Genomic DNA, 27,796 nt, shown 5'->3' with positions numbered 1-27,796 from the left:
ATGAACTTATGTAGTTCCATTGTATGTTCTCTTCTCTGTTTTCAGGTTGAGGAGATCTTAGGGGATGAGCCTTTGGTAAAGGAGAGGCTGTTTGATCTGTTGAAGCAATACGCTTCAGAGAGGGATGTAGAGGGGCTGGCATCCACCCTGCCTGAGATACTCATCAACGAGGAGCATCAACAACTGATCGACAGCATCAGGTACCAATCAGACAGTCCGATATTTCAGTGCCGATATTAATAAATGAATTAATATCTATGACTAATGAGGCTTTCTTCCTTTTTTTTTTTTTTCGGGGCCTGCCTGTGCATTTAAGATGATGGTAATGTGCTGTTTTGACTGTGTGTTCAAAATAATTGTACAGCACTGCGCCGAGGTCAAACATCCGCCAAATAACTGTCAGAAAGGACTTTAAGTACAAGTGAATAATTTGTCAGGAGGTATGTATGAGAAGATAGAAGGGGAAAAGTTAAAAGTCAAAGTAGGAAGAGACATTTTCAGAGCCAGAGTTCAAAGGGTTTATTTAATGAATTAAAATTAAACACTACAAATTTTAAAATGTGATTTCTAACCACCAGACCTCCAGACCTGTCATCATACCATGAAAAGAGAGAAAACTAAGCTTCAGTATATTTTCAGATCTAACAAAATATCCACTAGGGTTTCTGTCCATCTTCCACTGTGAGACAATCATTCAATGCCTTGGGTCTGAAAGAATGTGTAGCTGTTGAGAAAATTAAGAACAAAGTTTGTTGTAGAACGGGGAGCCCACACTTTTTTGAGAGGGACAGGTCACAATGTTGTACCTAAATATATGAGTGGGGGTTGCGGGTGTTGTGGCGAGGCAGCTACATGGTTGACCAGGAGTTGGGAGGTGGGGGATAATGTCTCCAATTTTCCTTTCGTTTCATTTGCTTGGTTTCTTTGGACCACTTATCCAGCCGGCTTCAGCAGTCATCAGCGTGGGTGCACTGATTTTTGGACTAAATAATTATGTTCATGTGGGAAAAGGCTGATTCACATGATTTAAATGAGGGGAGATTGATTAAAGTGCACATTGTGATCGACTGCTTGATCATGATCTACACTGCCAGAAAATTTGTCACTGTGGTGGTATCCTCAATGGTACACATTGTTACCTTAAATTAGGGAACATAATTGTACCTTATTTTATTAGAATTGTAGATTTTAAAATGGTGTTTTTTGATATGACACAGTTCTATAATGAAAGATTACATTTATCTCTCTTTCTGGAGAAGAAAATGTAATGTACCTTAAAGGAACAAAACTGGACTTTTAAACACTGTTGAACCTTTTAAAGGTACATTTACACAGTTTGTACATTTAGTGACCAATATTTTTTTTTTTTTTCGGGGCCTGCCTGTGCACCTTTTTTCTGAGAGTGTATGTATTGTGCAACCTGCTCAGGATCATTTAAGCTTGACATGTCAGTTAAATTTCCCAATGGCTAATACATATCTGATTGCCAAATCAGAACTTTGGAGGTATGGAATAATGTTGCTGTTTAAGAAAACTGAACAGAATTCTGTGTACATGTTTTTAGATATCAGTCTTTCCCCTAACTCCGCCCGTCCCCTACTTCCGGCCACTGCCGTATATGGTGCAATTCCACTCTCTCTCTTCGCAAATCGCATTGGGTAAAACAATAAAACGTAAGTTCAAGCCTTAGTAGGGCATTTAAACATCAGTCTTGCAAGAAATCACACATCTAAACAATACTTAAGTATCTCTAACAGTGTTGTAATTCTCTGTGTGCAAAACTGCATGTGGAACACAACACATTTCCATTTCGCGACAGATATTTACCTCAGTGTAAAAGTTAGCTTCGCGGTTAGCTTCCTTTTCTCTGAGGGGAAAATCTACCACCATTTTAATCCTTACATGTAGAGTACGGATACCAACACAGGACAAACGTAATCTCATTGTAAACCTCTCAAAACCACTGAATGTAGTAGCAACTGTCTCGTTTGACTGTCACAAGCAGGGGAGGTGGCCGAAGTTAGGGGGCGCTAATAATCTTAGCAGTATTAGCACCTACTTAAACAAAAGCGTTTTTATCTAAAAACATATTTTCTTTCAAAGTCAAGCAAGTCTTGGACATTAATCTACACACATTTGACTCCTGAAAAATGTTGATTTGAGTTAATAAAATACTTCTATTTATTTAAAGTTAGCTAAGATTTCCAATATTGTAATTAAAGTGGCCGGAACTTGGGATAATATACGCTACAAATCACCTCACAGAACTGCCTAACTCGCACAGATGGGCATCTATTTGGTGCTTCTTATCAGTCGTACTAATAATTATTGTTAGATGTGAAGCCCCTCAGTCCGTGTACTTTTCATTAATTGGTTTTATTTTGTAATCCTGCAATAGAAAAACACAGAACGACCCATTTCCCTATTTTGAACGAAATATAATTGAAAACATAATGAAACTACAACAGATGCAACAAAAAAATGAATATGAACAAATATAAATTGAAATAACGAGTTTTTTTTTTCCATTCTTGCTTGTGGTTAATTATGGGTTGGGCTGCAGATTTTAGCCGGAACCGGAAGTTTTAACTCTAATAGCGCCATATATTTTGAAACGGAAGAACTTATTCTGCTGGTAGATTAAAGATGAACATACTTGACCATATTTCTAATTAAATCTTGAAATGGGCCAAGGACGGGGCAACATTGCTAAGCTTTCTATGCTCATTGAGGACATGAATGTCCGGAGAGGGTCTTCGAGATTAGTCTCAAAATACTTTACAAATGCGTAAATGTTAATCCACAAATTAAACACAAGTCACAGATGTGTTTCACTGTTCACAAATGAACACATCACACTCTGTGTCTCAGTCTGCAATTTGTACAAATACAGTTACATTCATAAACATGTGTTTGGTTTTCATAGATATATCACAAATTTATGCGAAAATAAATACATTTGTTTAAATTTACATTGGAAATATTTATAAAGTCGAAGTCTCGAATTTAATATGTATTTGTAAATTGTTGAATCTGCGTTTGTGGATCAAGTCACTCGCGTGTTTTCCGTGACATGCATTTGTTCATTTCCTCTCGCGGGTTTTTGGATTTTGAGACTTTCCTCTCGCATTTCACCCGCTCCAAATATAAATGCAGCCTGATCCACAAATGTGGCCAGCAGGTGAACAACCCACCGCTGGGTGGCACTGTTGCTTTCCCCAGTGTCTCAGGACTGACCTGTTTCTCTCAGGACCACAGCGAAACAACCCCCTGTAGGCGGGACTATGACTCCATTGGCTGCCGCAGTAAATGATAGACAGATAACTCTGGCTGCTGATTGGCTAAATTAAAGTGATGACCAATGAGAAGCGTATATTCGGTTTCGGAGCCGTGGGGTATCTGCTCCTCCCACCAACAGAAGGAGAGCATCTGTGTGAAACAAATCACCCGTTTTAACAATTCAGTCTCAAATTTACGTCCCGTATCAGTCCAATAAGCAACACGGCTTTAGTCCAAATACGGGATGATTTTAACGTTTTTTTTTGACAACTCTAGTCTGCAGCGAAATTAGGGAAGTTCCGCTGGATTTTAACGTCGTTAAATTTAGGGCACCTTCAAAAGTGCTCCCCAGTGATCCCCCTCCTAACTGTCTGTGATATGAAGCTGAATTCAGCGGCTTGGGTTTTTTTTTTTAAACTTCCACATTAAATGCTGCGCAAATTTTTCTCTATTTAAGTTTGCCCCCCACGTCCTAAAACAACAGTGCCACCCAGCGGTGGCTTGTTCGCCTGCTGGCCACATTTGTGGATCAAGCTGCATTTGTATTTGAAGCGGGTGAAATGCGAGAGGAAAGTCTCAAAATCCAAAAACCCGCGAGAGGAAATGGACAAATGCACGTCACGGAAAACACGAGAGTGACTCGATTCACAAACGCAGATTCAACAATTTACAAATACATTTGAGACTTCGACTTTACAAATATTTCCAATGTAAGTTTAAACAAATGTATTATTTTCGCATAAAATTGGGATATACAGTGGAACCTCTACCTACGAACTTGATTCGTTCCATGACCCGGTTCGTAAGTGGAAAAGTTCGTTTCTCGAGTCAGTTTTCCTCATTTAAAATAATGGAAAAGCAATTAATGCGTTCCAGCCCCCACCCCGAAAGTCACCCTTTTTACACTGATAAATGTTTACAACACTCTCAAATTAGTAAAAAAAATACATGTAGCGTTACTAAAAATAAAAGAGAAATACAGTGGTAACAGAAATAAAAAAGAAATAATAAAGTTGTAAGTGGTTACACATCGCTACCTTGAAGACGTGACGACTGGCTGGAGGAGTAACACAGGCACTGGCTGTATGACGGGAGGTGGGGGGTGGGTGGAATAACGGAGAGTAGGTGGGTGAATGTGGGGAGACGAAGCGTAGATAAGGCTTAACTTAGCACGAATTTCGCTGTCTGCTGTTTACACTAATGCTAAATTGCTAAAGCTACAATGTGCTAATCTTAAAAGCTCACTCAAGTCTGGGCGCTGGGAGACTCGCCTATTGGGGTCAGTGGCCATTTCCAGTTCGTTAGTAGAGGCGTTCGTCAGTAGAGGTTCCACTTTATCTATGAAAACCAAAAACATGTATTTATGAACTTAACTGTATTTGTACAAACTGCAGACTGTGAGACACAGAGTGGGATGTGTTCATTTGTGAACAGTGAAACATATTTGTGACTTGTGTTTAATTTGTGGATTAACATTTACGCATTTGTAAAGTATTTTGAGACTAATCTCTCTCCATATTTTAAGGCTAATATAAGTAAGTTTGCGAAACCGCAACAGAGCATCGATGTTTATGTGACACATGGCTGTATCTGTTATCTTCCTGTTGGGTATGAAGAAGCAAAATAGAATTTTATAGTGAACTAAAATCAAAATATATCCGATTCTAATATTCCCTGTATTTGTGTTTTGAAGCGTTGGAAGAAAAGAAAGAAAAAACCCAAATAAAACCTAACCCAGTAAACAAGGAACGTCCCTGGACGTTCAAAACAGGTCTAAAAGTAGTCTGTGCGTCAAGGACATATTTTAAACGTCAATGGACGTCCAAAATCCATCTTAATAAGTTAGTTAAGTGGTGACCAATCGATAACGTCAGTGGACATCCAAATCACGTTTTATACGTAATTTATTTCGGGACCAATTAATAACGTCAATGGACGTCCAAAATACGTCTAATAGTCGTCTTTTCAATGTCTGTGTTTGGACGTCTTTTCAACTTTCATTTTCAACCTTAAGAGAACGTTGATTAGACGGCAGTCATTACGTTATTTCAACGTTGAACCAACGGCTAATTGTTTACTGGGACATTCCCTGCTACTGTTGATAACATTCCGTTTTTCTATTGCAGGATTAGAAATGGAAAACCAGTTAAGAAAAGTACACGGACCCACCACTTTGGAACCGGCTCATAAAGCAGTCAGTCACTCATGATTTTAAAAAATGCTAGAGCTCTGTGTGTGTTGCTGCTAAATATGTTTTTGACACTCACAGTCACTTGTCATTAAAGGTGCACTAGTTGACATTTTAACACCAATACAGCATCAAACCGTTAATTTCAGGTAAATATATATATATTGAAATAAAGCCACCTTGAAGGGATGTCCATGGCTAAATAAGTATTTGTTTGTATCTGAGATGCTGGATCTCTAGAGGGACCTCTGGTGGTACAATGTTGGCTGTTGCACATTTAATGTGCGTTAATGAAATCAATGAAAAGCTAGTCTCTGGATTTTGTAAAGCACCTCTTACACTTTACTAGGACTTACACTGAAAATAGTATAGTAAATTTGCTCTGTCATTCTGTGATGTGAAACCCACATCTGACAAACTGACAATACCCATTCCAATCTCTTTATAACAGAAGGCGTATAACTCTAACCAGCAACAAAATGTGAATAAGAAAAAAAAGACAAAAAGGCCATTTTCTGAAAGTGCACAAAGGACTTGACTCGTATCTGATGACAGAAGCTGTCAACAGCCTTGTCATAATCAGGCCAGTCTATAAATATTTTACAGCATTAGGTGCTGTGCCAAGTCCAATGGCAGCAGCTGCAGGAAGATTTGATGAGATGGAAGCTAGATATCCTTGGATCTCTTATTGTGCTGGTGGGGCTCCTGCTATTTGGATCTGGGGAGATGATTCTGTTTTGAGTTTTGTTCCTTCAGCAAAGGCAAGCAGAAAAAAAAGAGCTCTGCTTTGTTGGCAGCGGTGTTTGTTGTCTCGTCTGGTCAGGTGTTCTCTGATGGAACTATAATAGCTCGAACGTAGCCAAGTGTCTGTGCACTCCAGTGACATGGCTTCATTTAAATGTATTTTTGTGGTAAATGTGAGAATGATATTGTGACTTGGAACACAGTAGTGTTGTTATTATTGAGCGATCACGTTGCAGCATTGTTTTTCTTTTTCTATCCAATACACTCTATTTTCTGTGGCCTTACAGGATAATGAGCTTTCTGTCTCTCTGCAATCAGACGGAGGTTGTTTTCATCAAATTAATGGATGAGTCGTGCTTGTCAAGTATCTACTCTGGAAGCCTTCACTAACTATTTTATTATAAGCTTGAGTGGCTCTATCTGACAAGAGCAGCCGCTGAGTTTGCTAATTGGAAAGAAATCAATTTGCAGTGTCAGAGAGCCTCTCTCTGCATTTTCACTGGGTTCTTTGGTCTGAGTGGAGTAACAGTATACTTATATGGGGAAAAAAATCCTCAATCCCTTTGATCAGACCTGTACATGACCGGTCAGAAAGACGCTGACAGCTGTACAAAAGGAGAGGTGTCTTTCTGAAGCGCTTGGGTATGTATAATGTATATTTCAGTTACTTTCACACATTATAGAACTCTGGAAATCCTTTGGGGAATATCACATTTCTTTAAACTCAGCACTGAAATCAGACATCCAAAACAAACCCTTTATGCCCTGTCATCATTGGCCACCCCCTCCTCTGCCGTCTTGTCCATCTGTGAGAATTAAATAAATTAAGTTAAAAAAAAAAAAAAAAGTTAAAGAAATGCTACAGGAATTTCAACTGAATTCTTATAAGAAAGTTTTAGTTAACTTGGACAGTAATCTCCAATATAATGGATTGTATATTATAATGGAGTAATATTTTACTCATCCAGACAACTGCACACAGTAAGTGCAGTTTTAAATGCTGCCTTAAACATTCATTCATCCGTTCATTGTCTGTAACCGCTTAATAATTAAATTCAGGGTCGCGGTGGGTCCGGAGCCTGCCTGGAATCACTGAGAGCAAGGTGGGAACACACCCTGGAGGGGGCGCCAGTCCTTCACAGGGTGACACACACTCACTCACTCACTCACACCTACGGACACTTTTGAGTCACCAATCCACCTACCAACGGGTGTTTTTGGACTGTGGGAGGAAACCGGAGCACCCAGAAGAAACCAACGTGGACACAGAGAGAACACACCACACTCCTGACAGACAGTGACCCAGAGGAAACCCACGCGGACACAGAGAGAACACACCACACTCCTCACAGACAGTCACCCGGAGGAAACCCACGCAGACACAGGGAGAACACATCATACTCCTCACAGACAGTCACCCGGAGTAAACCCACGAGGACACAGGGAGATCACACCACACTCCTCACAGACAGTCACCCGGAGGAAACCCACGAGGACACAGGGAGAATACACCACACTCCTCACAGACAGTGACCCAGAGGAAACCCACGCAGACACAGAGAGAACACACCACACTCCTCACAGACAGTCACCCGGAGGAAACCCACGCAGACACAGAGAGAACACACCACACTCCTCACAGACAGTGACCCAGAGGAAACCCACGAGGACACAGGGAGAACACACCACACTCCTCACAGACAGTGACCCAGAGGAAACCCACGCAGACACAGAGAGAACACACCACACTCCTCACAGACAGTCACCCGGAGGAAACCCACGCAGACACAGGGAGAAAAAACCACACTCCCCACAGACAGTCACCCAGAGGAAACCCACGCAGACACAGGGAGAACACACCACACTCCTCACAGACAGTCACCCGGAGTTGGGATCGAACCCACAACCTTCAGTACCCTGGACCGGTGTGACAGCGACACTACCTGCCCTGCCGCCCTGTTCCACATTTAATGCCTCAAATTGCAGTACGCCCAAACATATTTTTCATATCCTTTAAGGATTGGAAGATTCTCACCTTTTTGTTGAATTACATTATAAACAGCTGCTGACCAGCTTCTGTTACCATTGTTTTTTTCTACTTATTTTTATTGTTAATCTTCTAAATACCGGCAAATAATTGTCAGTTGTATCCAATAAGTATGTTATGGAGTTGAAAAATGCTGGAATACTCTTAATCATTAAATCTCACTTCATCTCTTTCCTTCTTGTTTCTATCTCTATCTATTTATCTTTCACCTTCTCCCTCTCTCCTTCTCTCCCTCACCCCCTCCACATTCCCTTAGTTGGCTATCACATCCCCTCCCCTCTCTTTATCCAGCTCTAAGCTCTTGTTGGCGTTATTTATTTATTTATTTATTTATTGCGCTTCCAAATGTTGCTGCTGGCAGCGTTGGGAAGTACAGCTTCCCAGCTCCTTTGCTCACTGCCTCTGCTTACCCTTACTGTACTGTATGGAGTCACTGGAAGGGGGTGTGTTCTATGTTTCCTGCACAAAGCTGTGAAGTTTCAGTGTCTGGGAGTACAGCTGACTGTTCTCAGAGTGATGAATTGCTGTAGGTGAGTAATTCTTTACTGTACTCACTCTCCTGCTGGAAGCTGTGTGCTGTGGAAAGTGGTGCTTTGCTGTGGCATCTCATTTGTGATGTTATTTGGGTCAGGATCTCCGACGATATGTAGCTGAATATTTTGATGCACAGAACTGAGCTGCAGTGAGTTTTTCGTGTTTTTGATAATGCTTTTTGTTTCCTTCTGTCCCTTGAGCAGTAGAATGTGACATGATTGAGGTGCACCATCTGGAGCGTGTGAAGAAGGATGAAACCGATCATTATTAGTAGAGGTGTGTTGTATCAGGCTGGTACCAGTGTACATTTTGTCACTTGGTAATTGAAGAAATTAGTTTGGAAGTGTCTCAGAATATGATATTTCCCACTAAGGCAGTAAATCTAAGATGTGACAGAGTATATACATGTAGAACAATGTTCTTAACTTAAGAACAGCGAGTAGGTGGCTAAGTGTTACGTTAAATTTACAGTTCCAAATTTCCCTGAAAGCTTTTAAATTAATTAAATAATATCACAGGTAGTGTCGCAGTCACACAGCCCCAGAGACCTGGAGGTTATGGGTTCGATTCCTGCTCCGGGTGACTGTCTGTGAGAAGTGTGGTGTGTTCTCCCTGTGTCTGCGTGGGTTTCCTCCAGGTGACTGTTTGTGAGGAGTGTAGTGTGTTCTCTCTGTGTCTGCATGGGTTTCCTCCAGGTGACTGTTTGTGAGGAGTGTGGTGTGTTCTCCCTGTGTCTGCGTGGGTTTCCTCCGGGTGACTGTCTGTGAGGAGTGTGGTGTGTTCTCCCTGTGTCTGCATGGGTTTCCTCCGGGTGACTGTCTGTGAGGAGTGTGGTGTGTTCTCTCTATGTCTGCGTGGGTTTCCTCCGGGTGACTGTCTGTGAGGAGTGTGGTGTGTTCTCTCTATGTCTGCGTGGGTTTCCTCCGGGTGACTGTCTGTGAGGAGTGTGGTGTGTTCTCTCTGTGTCTGCGTGGGTTTCCTCCGGGTGCTCCGGTTTCCTCCCACAGTCCAAAAACACACGTTGGTAGGTGGATTGGCGACTCAAAAGTGTCCGTAGGTGTGAGTGAACGTGTGTGAGTGACTGTGTTGCCCTGTGAAGGACTGGCGCCCCCTCCAAGGTTTGTTCCTGCCTTGCGCCCAATGATTCCAGGTAGGCTCTGGACCCACCGCGACCCTGAATTGGATAAGGGCTACAGATAATGAATGAATATCATTGGTCATGTTTTTGTTTTTGCCAGAATTGGGCAGAAGAAATTGCGCTCACATTAGGTGGCAATCAGGTTTTCGGTGCACTGTCTACTCTGTGTTTTATACACCCTCTGGTGTGAGTGCACCCAGGGACATACATTGAAATAATGTGAAGCATCGTCAGAATCAGAATCAGAATCTCTTTATTTCGCCAGGTATGTTAGACATACTAGGAATTTGTCTTGGTGACAGCAACACATGTATGACATGTAACACGTACACAGACTGTTAACAAAACTTTAAAAGAGGTACAATAAATAGACTAAAAAAATACAGTTAAGTACTAGAAAAAAAAGAGCGTTAAGACATAAATTAGACAACATAAAATATAAAATCTATACTGTACAGATATGCGTATGAATATAAATGTTTCCAGATATTCCTAAAGTAGGTTATATTATATATTGTTGTAGAAGTTACAGAAATAGAACTTCTGTACAGCTGTGCAAAATAGCATAGTGCAAGTGAGTAAAGTGTCCTGTTCAGTGCAGTTATGTCCAGTCGGTTTAGTTCAGTGGTTTGGAGACTCAGAGGTGTTCACTGTGGTTGAGGTTGTGGTCATGATCATTTTTCCCTGTGTTGACCAATCAGATCAAATGTAGGGTGTTGATAGCTATACGTTAGATGTGACACTAGATATAATCCTAACCCTATAGTTTTGTCATCGTTCTCAATTGTCAGATGTGTGGTAATTCAGTAGTTCAGTAAGATGCAGTCTGATTAGATAACGTTCTTACATAGTCCTGTTTAAGTGTAATAGAAGGTGACTTTATTTGATGTTTATTCAGCGTGTAGGAGCGGAAGATCGCTGGTAAAAAACCTTTGTATTTTTGGAGTCATGTTTAGTAGAAAAATGATTGCAGGAAAAAACTAAACAGGTTGTCAGTTCTTGAAAAGACCTTCAGCTTCAAAATCAATGTGATGCTCCATTGACATGTAACAGAGAGAATAGAACCACTATCATTGCTACTCTGGGCTCAGCACTGCAGAAACTGCACTGTGTAACTTTTGGAGGAGGGTAGGAAACCACCTCCACCCCCTGCAACTGCAACTGTAGGGGGAGCCCGGGAGCAAAAGTACCAGATCGTACCTTGTGTTCCTTTAAGTTGAGTTGTCTGGAGTGGATCTGGTGACCAGACGCAGTTATGATGTCACAGTGGTATGGCGTTTAATTTCAGTAGCACTGTAGCAATACCGTAGTATGGAAGTGTTATCAGAATACACTGCTGTTTCATATCTTTACTTTGGAACTCTAAAACAAGCAGAGCGAAGGATCAATTACAGCTTACTTTCTAGTCCCTTGTACATTTCAGGCATCTGAGGCCAGCCAGTAACTAGCAAAGATGTTTTCCACATCAAGCCTTCATTAGAGGCTGCTTATGCTTCTGTGAACAAGCTGCTTATCACACAACACACACTCCATCAGTCTTGACTACTCACTGTGGAACAAGGCATTCTAATGGGGCTTTTATTTACAGCATGAAATAGTTACCAATACGGAGCAGCCGTGTTCTTTTCATCGCTTTTGCGTTCGTGTTCATCTACACTGTGGGATGGAGCCGCCAGTTACAGCTGTCTCTGATTGCATTCGATTTAAATATCTTTGCCTATTAAACATGTTTCCTTTTCTTCTCCAAATTCATTGCAGGATTTGTTCATGATAATTGGGAAATTAAAACTGCTTTCAGCCCAGCAGCATCTGTGCTGCAAATATCAGAACCCCCTCTTCAGAGTGGAAATTGGAAACCTCACCCAGCACCAGCATGACAGCTTTGAATGCCCAAAAAAAAACATGACTCTACAGATCCTGTCAAACTCAGCAGAGAAGATGAGAACGGAAACTGAGATTAGACTGAATAACTACACAGTTAATTATAATATGATTGAAACAAGGGTGAGCAGGGTTGTGTTAGCACATTACGATTTAGGGGCTGCGCTTGAGAACCCCTCGTCCACTGAGGATTATAGTGAATGCATAATTTTAAAAATGGGCCACGCTATTTGGAGCTTCAGAGCCTTTAGATTTCGTGAAGCTGAGGTGGAGCTGAGCTACTGTTTCTAATACATTTCTAATTCAATGTCAAATTAAACATAAACCAATAAATTCAGCAAAAGTAGTGGATCTTCAGGAGGAGGTTTTGTGACCACTGTATGTGCTCATGTATAAATAGCACCGTGCAATAAAGTCTTGTTGACATACAGGGGTTGGACAATGAAAGTGAAACACCTGGTTTTAGACCACAATAGTTTATTAGTGTGGTGTAGGGCCTCCTTTTGTGGCCAATACAGCGTCAGTTCGTCTTGGGAATGACATACACAAGTCCTGCACAGTGGTCAGAGGGATTTGAAGCCATTCTTCTTGCAGGATAGTGGCCAGGTCTCTACGTGATGCTGGTGGAGGAAAACGTTTCCTGACTCGCTCCTCCTCCACAACACCCCAAAGTGGCTCAATAATATTTAGATCTGGTGACTGTGCAGGCCATGGGAGATGTTCAACTTCACTTTCATGTTCATCAAACCAGTCTTTCACCAGTCTCGCTGTGTGTATTGGTGCATTGTCGTCCTGATACACGGCACCGCCTTCAGGACACATTGGATGCACATGGTCTTACTGGTGCAGTGTGGAGTTAATGAAGATTGTCCACCAGGCTGCTCCAGTTTAGCCATGAAACCTCCCACACTACAACGACAGTAAATACAAAACAAAACATGGCCTTAGCAGAAGCTTTTGCATTGACTGTATTTGAATCGAATCACTGTATGGAGTTTCCATGCAGAGACATCTGCAGATACATTTTCATTAGATTTTTAAAAGCTTTAGCTCACATCCTTAAAAGCTCCATAAAAGGAGCCCCAGTTCTGCTCAGCCAGACGTAGCTCTCTAGGTCTAATGGCTGCTGATTAGGTTGGATCTCAGGGGATTTGGAGGTGTCTTACTGCTGCAGGCATTGGCAATCTTCCACAGAGCGGTTAGAGTGGTGCGAGCAGTAGCCTGTGGTAATGGGAGAAGAATTAGACATATTTTGTCTCATTAATAAAACATTATGTCTCATTAAGTATTTAACTGCATTTATCCAAGCCCCGCGAAGGAGGAGGAAGAGGTGACTTTAACGTGATGCCATGGATACGGTTGGCTTCAAAACTGCAGAAATGGATCACCTTATGAAGCACCTCTGAGTCTCTTACCTTCAGAGCAAGTAAAGTAGGAAGTAGAGCAGCATGCTCCAAATACCTAGATTCACGCTCATCATCCAGATTTTTATGTTAAGCCCCTGAAAGTGCTTGACTAATGTGTTACATAACCACGCTGTATGCCGTTTCTATCAGCCGTGAATGTTTATTTCATTGCCCTGTCATTGTGGATGCTCAGTTCTTTTATCATTACATCGGTTTCTTTTCAGTTGTTCCAGGCAGTGAAAGCAGCACTCTAGGGAACGGCTTTATTGCAAGCTACAAAGGCCCCGTCTGCAGAATGGTTCTTGAAGTGAATGTAATACTGTCAAGGTATTCACTCAACAGATTCGCTTAGAATAGGACAAAAAAACACAACACAATACAAATAAAAAACAGTTCCAGAGATTTTAATGAGTAGTCGGTGTTGTCAAACCCGGCTCTGACTTCTGTCACCAATCTTTAATTAGTTTAATGACTAGCAACCCCTGCTAGAACTCCTCACATGTGTCTTGAAATAGTTCATCACATCTGCAACGTTTGATACAGTCACAGTCATGTCAGAACCTTAGCAAAGCCCGAGAGACGGCAGGGAACGTGTGCCCACCAGTTTTGCCTTCAGGGGCTTACGGCACTAGTCATTAAATCAGGCAGCAGTCAACAAAATATGCAAATTCATGCCAACCCCATTTCCAGAAACATACTGTGTAAATAAATACACAGTGCAGTGATGTGCAAACCGTTTAAAACTTGTGTAATTGAAAATGGTGCAAAGACAATATTTCAAATGTTGAAAGTGAGAAATGTCATTGTTTTTGGAAAAATATAATGGCCATTTTTAGTTGGTGCTGGAAAGCTGAAAAGCTGGTGCTTTTTTCCAAAAAAAAGGTGGGACGGGGCAAGGAATGTTGTGTAATGCTTATTGTGTAATGTTCGGAACCTGAGGATGACTGGGTCATCAGACAGTTGCTTTTATTTTGAATAAATGTGCTTTTTACAGGATGAAAAGCACATTTGAAATTTGCAGGATTGTACTTTATGGCGTATTTGGAGTTGTTTTCTCAGCAGTGACTATCTATCGATCTTTACACTTATATAGTGCCTTTCTAGACACCCAAGGACGCTTTACAGTCCACACTGCTCAGAACACTCAATCCACATACTCACTGGTGAGAAGCGGCAGCCAAACGCGCACAGCGTACTCTTGACCAGGAACGACCGTCCACCTGGAGGACTGCATCGGGCACTAGGGTTTAACCCGGGACAGAGCGCCAATCCATATCTGGGCTCACACACATTCACTCACACAAACAGACATTCATTCACATACACACTCATCCACTCACACACCAGGACATTTATTAGAGAAGCCAATTCACCTACCCTCTATGTTTTTGGACTGTGGGAGGAAACCGGAGACCTCGGAGGAAACCCACGCAGACACAGGGAGAACACACCACACTCCTCAGACAGTCACCCGGAGGAAACCCACGCAGACACAGGGAGAACACACCACACTCCTCACAGACAGTCACCCGGAGGAAACCCACGCAGACACAGGGAGAACACACCACACTCCTCACAGACAGTCACCCGGAGGAAACCCACGCAGACACAGGGAGAACACACCACACTCCTCACAGACAGTCACCCGGAGGAAACCCACGCAGACACAGGGAGAACACACCACACTCCTCACAGACAGTCACCTGGAGGAAACCCACGCAGACACAGAGAGAACACACCGCACTCCTCACAGACAGTCACCCGGAGGAAACCCTCGCAGACACAGGGAGAACACACCACACTCCTCACAGACAGTCACCCGGAGGAAACCCTCGCAGACACAGGGAGAACACACCACACTCCTCACAGACAGTCACCCGGAGGAAACCCACGCAGACACAGGGAGAACACACCACACTCCTCACAGACAGTCACCCGGAAGAAACCCACACAGACACAGGGAGAACATGGAAACTCCAACAAACTGTATACACCCCTGTATATGTCTACAGCCACCAGTCACCATGTAGTCGCCAGACTGATCCTTTTGCCAATGAGTGTGTTTACAGTGAGTATCAGAGCTTTGACACCACATTCAAAGTCTGTGCCTGGGTACAATACGGAGCACTCGCACTTTTCAAACGAACTGGACGTTGGGGGTCAAACGTTGCTGGGCATGGTACCGATGCCTAGTGTGGATACGCCATGAGATGGACTGTGGTGACGTGGAAAAGTGCGCACTACGGTCTGAGAAATCCAAAATTGAAAACCTTTCTGGAATTCATAGTTGTGGCATCCTCTAGGCTGAGGAGGAGTGGGACGGCTTGTTATAAGTTCAATAGCCAGCATCCAAGATGGTATGAGGGTGCGTTGTGTACATGGCATGGGTGACTTGTAAATCTTTGAAGGCACCATAATAGTTTAAAACCAACATGCCGCCATCCATCCTCTGCTTAGATTTTTCCCAAAGACCACACTGTAATATTGGAGAGGTCACCACCATTGGTTTAGTGGCACCACATCTGCTCCTTTCTGTAGCCTCCCACCATTTCACCGACTGTGTGGTGTGGCCCAGAGGAGGAGGATTACCCTCATGTTCTTATGGACTTTGTCAAGCAAGCTGTAAATTAGGGGACTGTACCCTGTTACTGCTTTTAAATAGTGTAAAACAGAGTAAAAGCATTTTGCAAAGAGAAACAGAGTAAAAATAATGACCCAGTGGTCCTCATTTGCCCATTTCAGTCAGCGATTGGAAGTCCATTACTTCATGTTAACTGTCCTCTAACTCGCCTACAAACTTGACCAGCTGTGCTCTGTTCTGTCCCTGCAAATCTGCACAGCTCTCCCTCCGGGTGCACTCTATTTTTAAGCAGCCTACTTCTTATAATAAGTGCTTTTAGGTTCATGACGCACTAGAAGTTTGCACAAAATCCTCGTCTTAACTTATGGAACCTGAAGTTAGAGTTTTGCGTGAGGACTGTCGGTACAGTATTGTGGATCTCACCTGTATTTTCAGCCTAGGCTTCTGTACAGCGGTTGTGAAAGGTTTGAATGGGGTTTGTTTGCTTTGGCTGGCTGCGGAAGCTGAAGACCTGGCACTTGTTTCACATCATCAAGCTCTTGCAAGCGTCAAGGAGGACATCTGCCGTGCGAAGCTAGTGGGACGTTTCTCAGTGATAGCTGTCCGTCATTCTTGGTTATGAAGCTTTTTTTTTTATTTTTGGGTCCCGTTTTTCGGATCTCCCACGTGCTGACCTGCCTGTGAAATTCCAGAGGGAGTTCCCTCCACTTCCTCACACTCCACACTCTCCCTCCTCACCGGCTCTTCTCTCTCTCCTCTTCTAAAGCGGTCGCAAAAACACCCCTCTCCGCCGTTGGTCTGTGGGTGGCAGATGATGTGCGAAATACGGGTTGGAGACCATCGGCATGCCTTGGACTCCCCTAGGAGCGGGATATGGACAGGCTGAGCTTAAATGTGTGTCAGAGTTGACTTGACCTGAGCTTGACTCTGAAGCTTTAAGAATTTTCCAGCGAACAGTTGTCAACATGCTGCTGATTTTCATGCCCGGAGCAAGATTCTTGGCACTCTTAGGCATGAGAGATTTGCAACATCTGGCTCTTCATGTGGTGTCTATGCTCTGTAATTAATTATTAATGGAGACCTACACGTGCAGCAACACTGTTGTCCTTCTGGTCCGGAGCTAGGCAATAATTTGAGAAGCAATGGGGAGGGACAAGAGCTTCTCCAAGCATTTTAGGTAAGTTGTTCCATTATGCTTTATCTTATTTTTCAGTGAACATACTGATTTTTGCAATTCCGCCTGCAGCCATTTTAGGAAAAACGTGTTACGTGAAAGTACAAGAATACGTGAATAGTTTAGAGATATAGTAAATAGTCTAGGGTTTAATAGTCCACTCCCTCGAGACCTCTAGACCATATTTTTGCACTGTCCCAGCACACTTAAACCCAGCAATCAATAGTGTGTTGGGATAGAGCTAAACCGTGGACTGGATTGGGATACCGTGGGATAAACAACCACAGTAAACACATTAGCGTGAAAAACTAACCGTCCCTATTCGCTGAAATGGCTAGGTTTATTGAACATATTTATACAGTCTACAGTACAGATGTTTTCCGCTTTTACCTTCTTCCATGTGTGATCTGTTTTTATGAGCTCAGAACACTATGAATAAGTAACCACTCTTCACACGTTCCTTGGGCGAATAAGACTCCAAGAAGATTGAGGTTTCTCTTTAATAAGTTGCACATCACATACATAGTTCACTCCTTTGAGTAGCGTGTCCTTGATCTGAAACACCCCCCCCCCCCCACCCTCACACACACTCTGGTTTTATTTTAGTCTTCTCACGACCTCCTTTTAATTGAGGGCATTCCAGTCTAAATCCAACTCAAACAAGAATAATCTGGGCTTAACGTATCTCAATAATGATTTAGGAATATTTCACTGAAAAGAATAATTGAGTTACAAAGGCTTTATCTGACATTGTCATCATCTGTGAATCAGATTCCAGTGGTATTCACTCATCAGCAGAACTGAGTTATTATGCAGATTATCTGTTAAAACGAATGATATGATATTGATTGGTGACTCTTGTTGGGTTCATGAATTACTTGTTGAATATAAACGATACCGCATGTTTTTTTTCAGTGGTTTAGATATTGTCACTGTTTGTATTCTGAAATATAAGCATTAACTTCCTTCTACTGGGTATTTTTCAGAATGAAGGTTAAACAACTCAGTGTCTTATTTTGTGATCACTCAGGCCGACCAGATTCTCGACTTCTGTGCCTTTTAAACGTCACCTAATTTGACCTGAAGCAAAAGTACCCACGACCACAAGACTCGTTTTATATTTTTTATTTATTTACTACTTTTTTTGACATCCTTTCCTTCATCCATTCATCCATTATCTGTAACTGCTTATCCAATTCAGGGTCACGGTGGGTCCTGGAATCATTGGGCGCAAGGCAGGAATACACCCTGGAGGGGGTGCTAGTCCTTCACAGAGAGACACACACACTCACATTCACTCACACCTACAGACACTTTTGAGTCACCAATCCACCTACCAACGTGTGTTTTTGGACTGTGGGAGGAAACCGGAGCACCCGGAGGAAACCCACGCGGACACAGGGAGAACACACCACACTCCTCACAGACAGTCACTTGGAGGAAACCCACACAGACACAGGGAGAACACACCACACTACTCACAGACAGTCACCCGGAGGAAACCCACGCAGACACAGGGAGAACACACCACACTCCTCACAGACAGTCACCTGGAGGAAACCCACACAGACACAGGGAGAACACACCACACTACTCACAGACAGTCACCCGGAGGAAACCCACACAGACACAGGGAGAACACACCACACTACTCACAGACAGTCACCCGGAGGAAACCCACGCAGACACAGGGAGAACACACCACACTCCTCACAGACAGTCACCCGGAGGAAACCCACGCAGACACAGGGAGAACACACCACACTCCTCACAGACAGTCACCCGGAGGAAACCCACGCAGACACAGGGAGAACACACCACACTCCTCACAGACAGTCACCCGGAGGAAACCCACGCAGACACGGGGAGAACACACCACACTCCTCACAGACAGTCACCCGGAGGAAACCCACGCAGACACGGGGAGAACACACCACACTCCTCACAGACAGTCACCCGGAGGAAACCCACGCAGACACGGGGAGATCACACCACACTCCTCACAGACAGTCACCCGGAGGAAACCCACACAGACACGGGGAGAACACACCACACTACTCACAGACAGTCACCTGGAGGAAACCCACACAGACACAGGGAGAACACACCACACTACTCACAGAGAGTCACCCGGAGGAAACCCACGCAGACACATGGAGAACACACCACTCTCCTCACAGACAGTCACCCGGAGGAAACCCACGCAGACACAGGGAGAACACACCACTCTCCTCACAGACAGTCACCCGGAGGAAACCCACGCAGACACAGGGAGAACACACCACACTCCTCACAGACAGTCACCCGGAGGAAACCCACGCAGACACAGGGAGAACACACCACACTCCTCACAGACAGTCACCCGGAGGAAACCCACGCAGACACAGGGAGAACACACCACACTCCTCACAGACAGTCACCCGGAGGAAACCCACGCAGACACGGGGAGAACACACCACACTCGTCACAGACAGTCACCCGGAGGAAACCCACGCAGACACAGGGAGAACACACCACACTCCTCACAGACAGTCACCCGGAGGAAACCCACGCAGACACGGGGAGAACACACCACACTCCTCACAGACAGTCACCCGGAGGAAACCCACGCAGACACAGAGAGAACACGCCACACTCCTCACAGACAGTCACCTGGAGGAAACCCACGAAGACACAGGGAGAACACACCACACTCCTCACAGACAGTCACCCGGAGGAAACCCACGCAGACACAGGGAGAACACACCACACTCCTCACAGACAGTCACCTGGAGTGGGAATTGAACCAACAACCTCCAGGTCCCTGGAGCTGTGTGACTGCGACACATACCTGCTGCACCACCGTGCTGCCCAGCATATTTTCCTATTTTTCCAAATTCATTTGTGTTTTTTGCTACGCTGGGTTTTACCTTTGGTGACTTGAGTAATTTTCATTCTTGTGGTTTGCTGTTAAATGTATTTACATATTCTGTCTGAAGATTTTTTGCAGTAGAAGTTTGCTGATTTTTACTGATGTCTGCAGGTCTTTTACCTGAAATTTCATCCAAGGGTCACAGTCATCTTCTTGACCACTGCCACAAGTAGTTAGTAGCTAACAGATGTTTCTCAAAATTAAATAAACTCCCTGCCTTCATCAGTGTAATAAAACGCAGGTTTTGACACCGTCAGCAGGCCCCGCATGAGCCCAGGTGACAGTTTTGAGATGTGACTTCTCACACTCTGCTGAGGGTGAGGGCTCTCTCTGCTCCTTGGAAGCAAGCCAAGCTAACGCTCTGTGATCAGGAGGAAATTGGAATGCAGAGTGAGAAGAAGTGCGAAATCGTGAATCCATGTGAGACGGATGGTTCAGAATGAAGAACATGCTTACTGTAGAATAAGCGTTACTCTTTGAATGATTTTTACTTAGAAATAGTCCCCAAGTATTATTCTAAGGCTTCAGAATTCTGAATTAGAATTTAGAATTAAGGATATTCATCTTTTTTTGAAAAATTATTTTTAAAATTTAGTTCAAATACAGCAGTTGTAGAAATGACAAAAACGTCACCCCCAAAAAATACAAAATAAATCATGTTGACTGTCTGTGAGGAGTGTGGTGTGTTCTCCCTGTGTCTGCGTGGGTTTCCTCCGGGTGACTGTGTGAGGAGTGTGGTGTGTTCTCCCTGTGTCTGTGTGGGTTTCCTCCAGGTGACTGTCTGTGAGGAGTGTGGTGTGTTCTCCCTGTGTCTGTGTGGGTTTCCTCCAGGTGACTGTCTGTGTGGAGCTGGTGTGTTCTCCCTGTGTCTGCGTGGGTTTCCTCCAGGTGACTGTCTGTGTGGAGCTGGTGTGTTCTCCCTGTGTCTGCGTGGGTTTCCTCCAGGTGACTGTCTGTGAGGAGCTGGTGTGTTTTCCCTGTGTCCGCGTGGGTTTCCTCCGGGTGCTCTGGTTTCCTTCCACGCTCCAAAAACACAATTTGGTAGGTGGATTGGCGACTCAAAAATAGGTCCGTAGGTTTGTGTGAATGTGTGTCACCCTGCAAATGACTGGCGCCCCCTCCAGGGTGTATTCCTGGCAGGCTCTGGACCCAACTAGATAAGCGGTTTCAGACAATGGCAAGTGGAATTTAGACATGGCCAGTTTTTCCAATCTGCACTTTCAATAGATTCTATCCTATTGTCTGAGTGAGCTATTATGAAAACTTCAGAAGATATCTTCATTGAAAATAGGATTAGAAAAAAAATATGAAAGTTTCACTGGCCACTTGGGCCTTCTAGTCAAAATTAAGAATATAGGTCACAATTTTTAAAAACTTGTTCATCATGTGTATTACATTTAGAATGAATAAACATGCTAAATTACCAAACTATATTCACTGGTTGTTTTGTTGTTGCACAGTGAGCCAGATTGAAGATTTTTCTCATTTGTTCCCTTTGACCCACCTCCATCTTTATAGGGTTTTGATCAGTTGGCTCTTACAGGTTTTTCATTTGGATCACTGAAGAGAGCACTAGTGTTAAAAAAAATGTTTCTGAGCACTGTGTTTCTGAAGCAGTTACTGGTATACAATCAGCTTGTAGTATCTGCCTGTCCTGAAACTGGACATGCTCCACATCACATCACTCACAAATCATTTGCAGCTGTACTGGTTTGTTTTAGTGTTTTTTTTCTCACAGACACCTGTAGGTGGCAGTCATAAGAGCTTTGTTGCTTTTATTAGAATTAGGTCTATTTGTAGAAACCCCTTTTTTTTTGGTTGTGTATGAATATCAAAACAATAGAAGTGCAGCAATTCATAAACATGAACCCCACCTCCCACTTCTGAATGTATTGCTCTGCTTCCATGGAAACAGCACCTGAAGTGGCCAGCTGGGCTATTGGCTCTAACTTGTGCCCAGTAAGAGTGAGTCACCGTTAAACTGTTTGGCGTCCGGCTGGACTTTGTGGCCCTATGAGGCATACAGCCATTGGAAAAGTGTTAACTGATTCAAAAGGAAATATGCTGATGGTGTCTTTTGGTTGAGCTTAAGAAGATAAGACCACAAAGTGTTGCATATTTGGGCTGTAGCCTATGTACCACTAGCAGCTGAGTGAGCAACCTTGTCATAAGAACAGCTGGAGAGAATACAGTAGAGGTTTAATCAGAGGAGTCCATGTGAAGGCCAATTAATGACCACTTATGGAGTGTACATTAAAAAAGAATTCTGTTTGTTGGTAACAGCAATTACCAACTCGGTACAACTAAACCATTGTATCATTCTGTAACAAAACATAACAACCTCACATTTTTATTTTCAATGCCTTGTGTATATTGCAAATTGCCTTTTCTTTCTGATTCGTTTGGTGGATGCATCATGAATACAGCACATTCTCTTTTTAGGAACTGGAAGAACTTATAAGCTGGGTCAATCTTCGCGTCCTTAGCAGCTCCTGGCATTTTCAAATAAAGTGTTTTTCTTGTCATTACAGTGTACCATGGCTGCAAAGTTGCTGTCATATATTTAAGTAACGGTAGCTCAAACACAGAAAATGCTTGTGTGCCCTCACTAACAAAATCACGCAACAATTTTATCTATTTTTGTACGACGGAATTTTAGGGCCACGGCATTCTCTGACCCATTCTACCAGAGGCGACTGCTCTAAGACTGCAAGGGAAGCTCAGCTTCCCCTAAAATGTAAAAAAACAAGTGATCAAATATATACTGTTGTGTGTACGTGTCATTGAATAAATATGCACTACAACGCGCTCAACTTTTGTTCAGAATCAGCTTCTTATCACTGGTAAAGATGCGGCTTTCCTCTCAATCATTCCCGCAGCTTCACAGTGCTTTAAACAGTGTCCACAGAGTTCAATAGCGAAGCAGCGAAGTGCAGTGAAACGAGACGAGTCATTGGATAAATGCTGGGCTTTGTCCCGCCCATCGGACGCTCAGCATCTCTGGGGGTCTATGGGGCAGTGGGCTGGCCTCGGCTGGCCCGGACGCTCAGCTTCTGCATGATGATTGGATGATCTGTCTGAGGCTGAATCCCTTTTTGATTGACAGCGAAATGAGCGAATCAGCGATCCTTTGGTGTAAAGATCCGTGGGAGCATTACATTTTCATTCTTTTCTGAGTTGAACCAGACTTTCTTAAACCTCTTAGTGGCATTTTCTTTGTTAAAAGCGACTAGCGACAAATCGAGCTTCTGTTTCTGGTGGGTTTTTTGTAGCTGCTTGTGTTTGGAGACTGACTTCTATCACTCTTTCTGACTTCTATCGCAGTTTCTGTCCAGCGGGTGCTGCTGAGCCCCTCCACCGTCACAAAGCACTCACAGACGGACACACTTCACATGGGCCAAGTCCGTTTAAGCAGCCTAGCTCTGCTGGCCATTGAGAGGACACTAGTCAAGTCCCTGGAAAAGACGCCTTGTTGGTACGACAGGGTCACAGATCATTTTCTTAAAAAGGAACGGAGGGTAGAATTTACGTATAAATAAACCGACACATTTTATGATGTAGGCTGCAACTGAGCTTCCCCTCCTTGAAAGACCAGCATCCGCCACTGCATTCTACACATCCTAGTTTAACCAGTTAGTATTCTGACTCAAAGCCTCTACGACGAACTGTGCATTACTAAAAGACGTAATCGTTAAATATAGTTGATTTGGCTTACCTGTGTTTGCCGGTCGGCCATTTTCCAAACAGGGTAAGATTGGTGCACTCTCGCTGACCTAGAGAGGTGTGCAGAATGGGCTGCGTGGGGCGGGGCTTAACTTCAGCAGCCAGTGACTGTCTAGATCCCGCCCCCGTCTGAAGCGAGAAACTTCTGGAGGCGGCAGCGAGACTGAGAAGTGCAACTGAGAAAAGGCGGAATGAAAGCAAAAACAGAAGAATATTAAACTCAGAATAGATGATTATATACAGAAATATTCTGTTTACAAACCTGTTTATTATAAGTCTCAATATTAATGACAGTTTTCTCAGTTACAAAATGTCATTTATTACTTTGCAGAATGAACTCACGTCGTTATTACCCCAACATGTTCTTGTCAAGTTGGATGTTGATTTCTTGTAGGTTGAAACATCCACTTTTGTAGGTTGATCATGAACTCAGCACTTGATATAACGCTTGTTTTTGGTACGCTGTAGCGAGAAGTTTGTCTCAGTATGAAGCCACGGGTGTATCCTCCTTTCATAGCATCACCCTCTGACTGAGCCATTGCAGATGTTTTCTGTAGTGGAAGGAGTGCTGGTGCTCTCATACCCAAGATTATTAAGTCTGATACTGGATGACATTGGACGACTAAAAAATTAGTGGGAGTACGGCATGCAAATAATTTGCATTGAATTAATATGAATTCAGAGGCAGCACGGTGGTGCAGCAGGTAGTGTCGCAGTCGCACAGCTCCAGGGACCTGGAGGTTGTGGGTTCGATCTCCGCTCCGGGTCACTGTCTGTGAGGAGTGTGGTGTGTTCTCTCTGTGTCTGTGTGGGTTTCCTCTGGGTGACTGTCTGTGAGGAGTGTGGTGTGTTCTCCCTGTGTCTGCGTGGGTTTCCTCTGGGTGACTGTCTGTGAGGAGTGTGGTGTGTTCTCCCTGTGTCTGCGTGGGTTTCCTCTGGGTGACTGTCTGTGAGGAGTGTGGTGTGTTCTCCCTGTGTCTGCGTGGGTTTCCTCCAGGTGACTGTCTGTGAGGAGTGTGGTGTGTTCTCCCTGTGTCTGCGTGGGTTTCCTCCGGGTGACTGGTGTGTTCTCTCTGTGTCCGCGTGGGTTTCCACCGGGTGACTGTCTGTGAGGAGTGTGGTGTGTTCTCCCTGTGTCTGTGTGGGTTTCCTCCGGGTGACTGGTGTGTTCTCTCTGTGTCCGCGTGGGTTTCCTCCAGGTGACTGTCTGTGAGGAGTGTGGTGTGTTCTCCCTGTGTCTGTGTGGGTTTCCTCCGGGTGACTGGTGTGTTCTCTCTGTGTCCGCGTGGGTTTCCTCCAGGTGACTGTCTGTGAGGAGTGTGGTGTGTTCTCCCTGTGTCTGTGTGGGTTTCCTCCGGGTGACTGTCTGTGAGGAGTGTGGTGTGTTCCCCCTGTGTCTGCGTGGGTTTCCTCCGGGTGACTGTCTGTGAGGAGTGTGGTGTGTTCTTCCTGTGTCTGTGTGGGTTTCCTCCGGGTGCTCCAGTTTCCTCCCACAGTCCAAAAACACACGTTGGTAGGTGGACTGGCGACTCAAAAGTGTCCGTAGGTGTGAGTGTGTGTGTTGCCCTGTTAAGGACTGGCGCCTCCTCCAGGGTGTATTCCTGCCTTGCGCCCAATGATTCCAGGTAGGCTCTGGACCCACCGCGACCCTGAACTGGATAAGGGTTACGGATAATGAATGAATGAATGGATATTTCTCAATATAGTAACTTTCAATGAGATGAATATAAAAAGATTTAATTCCAAGTCACTTTGGAGCATTTTTATTGGTCCATTCATCGTGAAATTTTCCCACAGTGTGAAGGACAACTGCTGTGTTCAAATGATGTAGTAAACTAAAAACTGACAAAATGGAGATACATGTTTTTAATTGGAGTGTGATGATATATGAAATACATTTATTCTTCTAGTTCGTCATACCTACGTAATTATGAATTTCAATCTGACCGAATACTCTAGGGGCTACGAATAACGAGAAAGTCTATTTTTTGTAACTGTTCCATAATGTTTTCTTGTAGTGATACAAATTCCCTCAGTAGCCCCTAGACTACATATTGCTTCCAGTGCAGCGACCGGTTGTTTCATTTCCACATCTCTCTCCCTCCTCTAAACTGTTCTTAATCTGGAGCCTTTAGCTAAAATCCACTTAGCCTCGGTGCTGATTTACCAGAATAACGCTTCTTTCATTTGTCATCTGCCTACACTGAAGATGCAGAACACTCTAATCCTGAGGTTTGGGGAGAGCCCCCTACCGCTTAATCAGTCTGTGCCTTTTCACAGCTTAGTCACTTACTCAGACTCCCTCTCTATATCTGTGAGGGATGGAGCTTTTCAGATGAAATGGAGTGACGTACGTATCACGGACAATAACGTTACCTGTAGTCTTTATGTGGTACACACGTAAAACTCCTGAAATGATTGTTTTTGTTTACGACTGAAGACTAGAGAGTGACGTTGTAGACGTTAACCAAGTCAAAGTGTGTTTTTCCACAGACGTTTTGAATGAGCTACACTTCAGTTGGATCAGTCAAAGCAGACGTTGTTTACACATAATTATTGGTACAGAAACTTGTATTTAACTCGCATTTTTGTTATCAGTCGGCCATGTTTAGTCATTTATTCACCTTTATTATCTAGTCCTATTGTTTAGACTTGATTACAGGCTGGAATTTATCATTTCTCTACACTATATCATATCAACACCCCTCCTACTGCTCCTCCTCCTGTGTGTGAAAGTATGTGTCAAGCCACTCTCTGGGTGTCTGAGTCTCTCTCTCTCTCTCTCACGCTCACACTTTCTCTCTCAGCTTCAGCCAAAATGCCTGTGCTTCCCTCCGTCCCCGGTGTCTCCTCTCACTTGCCTGGTCCCTGACTCTGCTGCTTGGTTTGTGTCATGTTTGTCAGGATATTCATCCCTAAGAAGCACCGGCAGCGTTTTGACGAGGTGGTTTCTCAGAGCCTGATCAGTCGTCTAAGGGGCCGCAGCTTCAGCGAGCACCGGCACAACCGTCTGCGCCGCAGCCGGAGCGAGGACCACCCCGAGCGTCTGCTGGTGTCCACCAGAGCCAGCTCCGTGCCCCGTGCTGCCAACGAGGAGAACGTCCTGCCCCCCTCCAGAGGACTCCGCAAAACCACCTCCCTCATCGCAGGGCACTCCGGTGCTGTCACCAACCGCAGGCCAGTCACAACTTTACTTAGTCTCTCTTGTAACTTGAAGGCGTGTCTTAAAACAGTCATATGCTAAAGTTTGGGCATCCTCCAATCAGATGACATGTTTATGTAGATTATTGTTTTCTAAGTGAAAGTTAAAATGTGCTGCATACTTTCCAGATTTCACACACAATCCTCAAATACGCTGCTCCTAAATGCTCAGAATGTAACATCAAATGTGGATTGACGAGTCTGTCGGGCAAGTACAGATTAAAAATGTGGAAAAACAAGGACAAAACCTAAATAACAACCATAATTTAACGGCGAGGTGAGGAAAGCAACAGCTGTGAATGCTGTCATTGTTCCACTGTGAACAGAAATGCAGCTGACAGTTCTGTGTGTTCCCTGTGTTACGTTTAGACTCGTTTGAAATCTTTTTCTCAGAAATGACACGTTTTATTGCTCTCAGTGTTACACTCGTAGTGTCATATGCAATTACTCAGTTCTGACAGACCACTAGAATGAAGGGAATTATCCCTGTTAAAGTATTAAAGACGTAAAATAACATCAGCTTGTTCTACAGTGCTTGTGTAATTTGTGGAAAGTGAGGATTCTGTTAGTCCCAGGATTGAATGACAATTTTAAAAAAAGAAGAAATATTATTATAGTCCTTTAGAGTAGGTCTAAGCCCCCCCTCCATTGTTCCTTTAAAGTAGTCTTTAAATGCATATCTGTATGGCCCCTTCATTGCTGAATTTTACACTGTGTGTGATGCACGTTGTCTGTAGGAAAGAGGTCTGGGACGCAGGCAGGCTCGTCTAGCACCTGTAATCTATTATTAATCAAACGTACCGTTCTAACACATACAGCATGTGGTCTTGGCATTGACATGTTGGAATGAGCTTGAATATCCTTGGAGAATAGTTGTCTAAAGGTCAGTTTAGATGGTTTGTAAATTGCAGATTGTCAGACTCTTGACTTCATTCATTCATTGTAAGCGCTTATCCAGTTCAGGGTTGTGGTGGGTCCAGAGCCTACCC

At 43.8% G+C, this 27,796-nt stretch overlaps 1 protein-coding gene across 1 annotated transcript in view; it reads left to right on the top strand.

Moving 5' to 3' along the window:
• Positions 1 to 27,796, top strand: part of grid2ipa (glutamate receptor, ionotropic, delta 2 (Grid2) interacting protein, a) — a 58,493-nt gene that overhangs the window by 5,664 nt on the left and 25,033 nt on the right. Inside the window, exons 5-6 of the mRNA XM_066641798.1 lie at positions 46 to 200; positions 26,511 to 26,783. Coding sequence (XP_066497895.1) covers positions 46 to 200; positions 26,511 to 26,783 — 428 coding nt within the window. The remainder of the gene's footprint in view (positions 1 to 45; positions 201 to 26,510; positions 26,784 to 27,796) is intronic.

This window comes from Hoplias malabaricus, chromosome 13 (assembly GCF_029633855.1).
Source record: "Hoplias malabaricus isolate fHopMal1 chromosome 13, fHopMal1.hap1, whole genome shotgun sequence".
Taxonomy (NCBI): Eukaryota; Metazoa; Chordata; class Actinopteri; order Characiformes; family Erythrinidae; genus Hoplias; species Hoplias malabaricus.
Note: the sequence above shows the minus strand (reverse complement) of the source record. Positions and strands in the feature narration are given on the sequence as shown.